The sequence below is a fragment of the Mesitornis unicolor genome, unplaced genomic scaffold (genome assembly GCF_000695765.1).
Source record: "Mesitornis unicolor isolate BGI_N332 unplaced genomic scaffold, ASM69576v1 scaffold34380, whole genome shotgun sequence".
In the NCBI taxonomy this organism is placed as follows: Eukaryota; Metazoa; Chordata; class Aves; order Mesitornithiformes; family Mesitornithidae; genus Mesitornis; species Mesitornis unicolor.
Window position 1 is genome coordinate 6,729 of NW_010158207.1, and position 7,767 is coordinate 14,495.

The window sequence follows — 7,767 nt, forward strand, 5'->3', positions numbered from 1 at the left end:
TATACCTAAGTTAAAAAATCTTCCTCAACGTGATATTCAGGTGAATTGTGAAGTAGGAGGGTATATTTCTCATATGAATAGTCCATCAAGTTTCTATGTTCAGCTTGCAGAGGATGAAAACATAATAATGCAACTAGCGGAAGAATTAAAGGAAAGCATGGTAAGTACAGGTCACGAAAATTTCTCACACGAGCTCATGGTAGGGGATCTTGTTGTGGCAGAGGATGACGCTGTTAGTTTTTACTGTAGAGCAGTTATTAAAACTCTGAAATCGGGAAACTCCTTTGAGGTAGAGTTCATTGACTATGGTAATACAGCAGTTGTAAGTCCTTCAAAAATCTGCAGGATTCAGGAAAAGTTCTTAACTTTGCCGAGACTCAGTGTTCATTGTTTCCTTAGCAGAGTAAAACATGTTCCTGATGAAAGCTGGACTAATAATAGTACTTCCGATTTTATAAGCAAAATAAGTAACAAGCCAGTTGCTTGCAAGTTCTTACAGCGACATGGGGAGCAATGGGAAATAGATATAATTTGTGATGGGAGGTCTATGTCCAATAGCCTGCAGAAAAAAGACAGGACAAGGTGGCAGAACACAGCAATACATAATCGGGAAAATAGGCAAAACCAAATTCTGGTTAAAAATGGTAATGCTCAAGACAGAAAGTCTAGGAATAGTTCAGGTGGTCAAAGTGAAACTAAGGCTGTTAGGATGAAAAAGACTTCCACGGCAGCCTTAAATGTCCTTCCTCAAGATCTAAAATCTGGACAGATAGAAGGGGCAGAAGTAATAAATATTTCGGAGAATGGAGAATTTCATGTACAGTTACTTAGAAATTTGCAAATATTACGCAAGTTAAATGTAACGCTTGTGAAAGAAGCACAGAGAAGTGATTTGCTTAGTGTGGGTGACATCAAAGGAGGATTGGAATGCATCACGAAATCTGAAAGGAACTTAAAGTGGTATCGATCAAAAGTGATGAAGAAATTTATCAGGGAGAAGTTAATGCTAGTTTTTTTCATGGATTATGGCACCTGTGAGATAGTGTCTTTAAATAATGCCAAGATGCTCAGTGATGAGTTTAAAAGTATTCCTGAACAAGCTGTGTGCTGTAAATGGGTTTGGTTTGAAAAAATGAGGACAATTCAGTTTGTCCATGTAGTAAATGCACTCCTGGATCATGAAATAAAGATCTTGTTTATGAAATATTTGGAATCTTCTCATATCTGGGAAGTAGATATTTTCATAGGGGAAATTCTGCTTCTGGAGTATTTGAACGAGCTCTTAGGTCATTGTTGGACTATTGTTGGACCAGAAAAATCCAGTAATATGAACTGTAAGGAGTTTGAAACATTGGTCAACAGAAAATCAGTCCCATGGATGCTGCTGCAGAGAGGCAGAAGGTATCCTGGATTTGCAACTGCAGTTACTGATCCTTACAATTTCTGCATCCAGTTTGAAGTCTTATTTGACTGCATGAAAAACTTGTCTTTGCTGCTCTCTGACCTTCCTGACAATTTGCCAGCTTTGCCAGAAAGACTTGTGGCTCCTGGTGCTACCTGCTTGATCAAACTAGGACTGGAAGCACAGTGGAACAGAGCAGAAATAAGTGAAGTGACAAGTCAGTCTGTTGTTCTTACGTTTATTGATTATGGCTTTCTGAAGAGCATCCCTTACTCCAGTATCCATAAACTTAAAGTTATTCCAGAAAGTGTCTCTTATATACCACGCTTGGCGCAGTCTTGCTCTTTACACAATACAGCTCCTGCCAAAGGAGAATACTGGAGTGGTGAAGCTAAACTTCTGTTTCGGAAGCTTCTTAGTAAACCAGGTCTGATAGTTTATTTTAAACACTATGGCTCTAAAATGAAATTAGAGGTGGATGTTACGTATGAGGAGAACAATCTCGCTCATGCCTTAATTGCTGCTGGTCATGCAGTCTGGTCTGAAAGAAAGTGCTGCCTCATACCAGTTGGCAGAATTAAATCAGGAAAGACCGATTAACAGCCCAAGTGTCAAAATTCTGGTTATCGTGCTTCCCTTTGTGAGCCAGCTAATGTTTATGATGAAAACTCTTTATTTTCCTCATTGAAATAAAGCAAAGAATAGAAACAAAAAACATATCTGAAGCATAGGACTTTCTGTGATAGAATTTCAGATAAGGAATTCTGATAAAGTGGGTGCTGGAATATCATTAAATAAAGGATCTGAATTCATATAACACTGAAAGAAAAGAAAAACTGCAGAAGATGAACAATACTGTGAAGTAGTTGTTTTTTCAGCATTATGATAAGAAAAGTAAAATTGACTTAATACAGATAAATTGGCGTCCAGAAGCACTGGTTGAGACTTGTGATTCTGATGATCTACAGTCTAGAAAGACAGTGTGAAGATCCCATTAGAAGAATTATTTGAATAATAGACAGACTCCAGTTAGGAAAGTACTTCTTTACAACATGAAAAAAAGTGGTGCAGATACTGCTATGAGTGTATTTTTTTTTTCTCCAGATCTCTTGTTATATTTTTTTTTTTTAGACAGTCATGTTTTGGGAAAACTTTTCTGTCAGAATGCTTTTACAATTTGTGTGTGTGTATCTATATATATAAAACTTTATTTGCACTAATATGGTTTACAGTAGCGTTGTCTCCTTGTTGTGAATGCTGAGAAAACAAACATGCCAGGCATGTTCTCTTTGTTTCTAATTCCGAAGTTCCTGTGTGAGTATCTTTTCTTTTGTTAGGAGAAAGTTTACTAACACTAAGCAATAAAACTCAGATCCTCGTTTATGGGAGAGGCACCCATGAAATTGTTTTCAGTTAGCTCTGGGTGTGAAGATGCAGTGGACCTGTCTCAGGGCTCTCTTTAGCCTGAGTTGCATCACAGTGGGGTGGTTCTCTCTGCTGCGCGTGCTTGTTGGGCTGATGCTCCCCTCCATCCTCCCCATCCATCTGTCCAATTGGAGAGAAGAGGTTTCCTCTGTGGACTTTGTATCTCGAAGGGCAACATTCAGAGCCTTTCCCTTTTTCCTTTGTAGGAGGAGGAAATTTCAGGAGAACTGAAAAGGGATGATATGGTGTGTACCTCTTGGAGCTTCTTTTTTTTTTTCCCAGTAACCCTTCTGAAATGAGAATATCTCAGGTGTTTCTCTGACGTATTTATTTATCACCACTCCTCCAGTTGTTTGAACAGAGATAAAATCTGAAGAGTCCTGAAGTCTGAGGGTTGGGTTTTTTTTTGTATGCCCCTCTGATCATTTGAATTTAAACTAAAAAAATGAATACATCCCTAATGATAGACAATACATCTAATGCATCTCTACATGCAAATAAGATGCAAGAACACTTTTCCTGCCCCCGGCCATATTTCAGGATGTATTTGATTCCTGTGAAAATGTAAGAGCTTTATCTGGAAAACAGAACTTGTTTTTTTTCTTAAAGTAGAGACAGGTCCAGCAAATGAGACTGAAAAAGAGGTAAGACAATATCAACTAATCTTTGCAAAGTTAACTCTGCTGGTGAATTCTTTAAAATGTGTGCAAATGTTTTCAGTATAAAAGTGAAAGATGTCCATTAGTAACAAATCAGGAAATGCATAAAATAAGACTTAAGTAAATGCTAGCTAAAGTATCAGAGGTGTTATGTTAATGTATTGATTAAATAGAGAGGGAGGTTTGTATCAGTTTGTGGTTGTTAACTGTTTTCTTTATGTGGCACTGTTTTGTTATTGCAGAATTTGAAGTTTTTCATAGTTGTAATATGTATTATATATATTAACTGGCATGTTCTTTGTCAATAGCTTGACATGCTGCTTGCTCTTACACAGAAATGTAGATGTTGTATTGTGTAATATTACTCATGTTGAGACATAACTTGAAATTTACTTCACTGGGCTATGTTCATTGTAGTGCCAAGTAATTTTTTGTGCCTCTGCATGAAATTTTGGGGGTAAATTAACTCTGATTCTAATTTATGGCTACCATTCAGTTGGAACAGCAGGTGCTTGGGTGTCTTTTTGAAAATGTCAGTCCTGCTGGTGTAGTATTAATAAACAATTTGCAGATTTTAAGTTAGATTTTTTTGCTAAGATAAAGGGTATTGTGCTTTAACTTTGTGTGGTTGTCGAAGACAGCTTACCTGATGCTACAGAATGAAGCCTAGAAATGGTGGATGATTCAGAAACAAACAGCTGTGTGCGTACTATTTTCATGTTCTGCAAATTGCAAATGTCAGATGTATTTGCAAGAATGTGTGTTTTACTTTCAACTTGTAATGAGTCTAGCTTGTAATTGTAGCTCTTTGTCTGAAGGTCTGATACCCAAAATGCTTAGGATAAAAACTAGATAATTGAAAATAGTTTCAGGATTATGCTGCACCTGTAAATATAGAGAATATCTTTTGTTGCCATTGTTGAGACGGATTTTCAGAGGTGCATTATAAGGTTATGTTACGTTTGTTAGATGAAGCTGCTGAGATGTCTGGCTATGGATCTTATTCTCAATCTTCTTTCTTTAGTGTGTATCTTTTTTTTAAACAGAAGAGTAATCTAGTTGAAAAAATTATAATTTATTTAGGATTTGGAAGTTTAGATATGTTTTTGTATTTGTTTTGGGGCAAGCTTAATTCTGAGCAAAACCACTACTTTGGTAAAATTTAATTGGAAACTACTGTTTATACTTTGATTGTATTTTCTATATAACTTCTGTATTTGTTTATACTATGTCATTGATGACTTTGATTTTTTTTTTTAATTTTATTTTTTGATCCATGAAAGTGATAGAGAACTGGTTGCATTTGCTTGGAATTAAAAATGTTCCTGTGTATACTGACGTATTCAGTATTCTACCTTTTTGTTGTGAATAATAAAATGCTTATCTTCTATCTGTATCTTGCCTTGCCTAAGTCATTCTGAATATTTTGAAGCTTTCTGTGACCTTTTTGGTTGGTGAATGTGTTGGGGAAAAAACTGAAGGTACATCAGTACGTTCTTTGTGGGATGATGCCAAAGAACATCCCTTGCCCAATCAGCCAGCAGCTGTGGAGAGGATGATATCTGCTTGCACTAAATCAAGGTTTGAATGCTGTACAAACAGCAGAGGTGTTGTGTCTGCTCACTTGTACAGCTTTCTGGATGAGATGTGTGCCACGCTTAGCCTTCATCTGCTTGTGCTGGTCAGATGTACTCTCATTGGGACACTATAAAGGCAGCCACGCCTTATATGCCAGGTAGACTCACTGTTACAATACCATTACTTAAAACTTTTTTAGATTTGTATGCAGTTACTTTGAGAAATATTTTCTGTTCTTTACTTTTAAAGACGTGCATTGTGAATGTTTAAATGGTGTTAAAAAGATTTAGATTTTTTTTAGTGTTCTGGCATTTTATAATGTTCCATAAAGCTTGCCTGATACTGAAGCAAGGAGGAGGATGCGTTTGTGTAATTTCTTTTCTATTTTGTTTTCCCATGGGAGCTTTAAGATAGTTAGCTGTACAATAAGATGCCCGAGTTTAGTAACTGAATGTGAAGCATTACTCCCTAGAGGAAGAATACTTCTTGCTGGTTTTGCTGGTCCTTTCTGGCTGATTTAGAAGTAACCCTATACTGTCTCCAGAAGGAAATGTTTTTATACCCCAGCCAGCAGAAGCAGTGGCCAGAGAGAAGATGTGAGATCGTTAAGGATTTATGTAGGAAAAGAGGCTGAGAATGAAAAGGTTTCACTTTGGATGAGTGGTTCAGGACTTTTGAAATGGCTGACTAGTTACTGAATGCTTGTATGGACCAGGAAGCATAGAAGTCCAGGCATTCAGGCAGAACTTTAGGTTTCAGTGCTGACCTAGTGTGTGAAGACTTTTAAAGTTTGTAATAAAAAGAAAATTAAAAATTAGTGTAGAACATGAAAAACAGCTTTTAGAAAGTAACAAATTATCATCTTTCCTGTAAGAGCAAACTTAAGGATGCAACAGAGCCTCTGACGATGCTTTTAATGACCCTTAATGTCCGCAGAGAATTGTGTATGTATGCTTGAGCGTGCTTTGTTTGCTGCAGGCCCAAGTCTGGAGGCAAGCTTCACCACTGTCCTTAGGCAATGGCACTTCTACAGTGGGAATGGTACTTGAACAAGGTATAATAACTTACTTCTTTTCACCCCTCCTCACCTTGAACCTGCCTTTTTGCTGCCCCTGTGCCTTCTTGTCTTTGCCCACACTCCTCCCAAATAAGCAACCCATCCTAAATGACTTTTTCTTCATTGGTCCTACATCCCTACCTAGATTTGGTATTTCTGCTACCTAAACAGTCTGGACCCTGTGTGGTATTACTGTACCTAGATGTCAGCAGCCTTATACCCCAAGACTGCCTTCTGATTATTTGCTTCATGTGGCTTACATTTAATTTACTTCACATGCTTCCTAAAGAAAATTATCTGACTTGGTCTTTACTCTTCTGCCTAACTCTAATTAAGCACAGGCAGCTTCTTACATGCAGTTTCCAATACCAGAACAACAAAATAATCAGGTTTGTGCACACATGGTATCTTCACCCCTTGAATAGTTTTCACTGCTCTCCTAGTTCCCATCAAAGGCCTTAGCTAGTTAAGAGGCTTAGTGCTATGGCAGGATCTTTTACTCATACCTGGTAGTCCGGGTGACATTCTCAGCACAAATGTAATGGGGACAAATGGATGTAGATTGAATTGAGATGTTTAGACCAGAAAGCAAAACCTTTTCAGAATGAGGGTGGTCAGGCATTGCAGAACATTGCCCAGAGAGGTGCTGCAGTCTCCATCCTTGGTAATTTTCAACACCCAACTGGATAAAGTTCTGACAAACCTGATCTGACTGCATAGCTGATCCTGCTCTGAGCAGGAGGTTGGCTGATGTCTAGATGTCCCATTTTACTTGAATTATCCTGTTAATGCTGCAGCTACTTTTCATAGCTTAGTAGCTTCCAAAGCCTCACTTCTGGAATGAAGCACACAAAAGTTCCTAAATCTTATTTTAGCACATAGTTAGCCGGTTTTGTTCAAGCCGTCTCCACTACTGGTTTAAGTGCAAATGGAAAATTAAGGAGGCCTACGTAGGTATTGTGTCTGGCTTTCTTCAGCCATGATTGGAAAATTCTGCTGAGGAAAGCCTTCTTTGCAAAACAGCTTGTGTTTCTAGAAAGAGACTTAAGACTCTTAGGTTAACAAATAGATTGAGGTACACAGAAAGCCTGTCAACCTGCCAGGTGGTTTATGTCCTTTTAGATCTTGAGTGGTAGCTTCGGGAGTAGAAGTGTAAACTACCTCCTTTTGTCTCATCTTTTCCGTCCACTGCCCCTCTTCCTCTCCAAGGTGTTTAAAAGCATCTCCATACCTTCCTTTGCTGTAGACCCATCTATGTACTTAGCTTTTTCACCAGCTATCTGTGACAGTGTACAGAGTGCTCATACATTGACTAATTGCTTAAATCTGAAGCGATATTTATTATGTATGCTCACCTACTCCTCCCAGACTTGCAGTCTTTCCATAAGAAATATTTTGATTAAAGGAGTACAAACATCCCTGCTACAGAGGTAATTAGTGAATTTTTAAGGCACCTGCTCTTACAGAAATGCTTGTTGATAAGTTTGGTGTGAGTAATTTAAACGTTTTGCCACCTAACGTGATCCATCGCCATTTTATCTGATCTCACACTCCATGCCATAGGTATTAAAGGCCTGTGTCAGCTATGTTTCGTAATTCATACATTAATATAAAATACAAGGTTCCGTGGAGACACTGTTGAGTGT

At 37.9% G+C, this 7,767-nt stretch overlaps 1 protein-coding gene across 1 annotated transcript in view; it reads left to right on the forward strand.

Moving 5' to 3' along the window:
* The window catches only part of LOC104539350 (tudor domain-containing protein 15-like), a 5,938-nt gene extending 3,936 nt beyond the window's left edge, over window positions 1–2,002 (forward strand). The window contains exon 3 of the mRNA XM_010182854.1: window positions 11–2,002. Within this exon, the coding sequence (XP_010181156.1) occupies window positions 11–2,002 (1,992 nt within the window). The remainder of the gene's footprint in view (window positions 1–10) is intronic.
* Window positions 2,003–7,767: the final 5,765 nt, after the last annotated feature.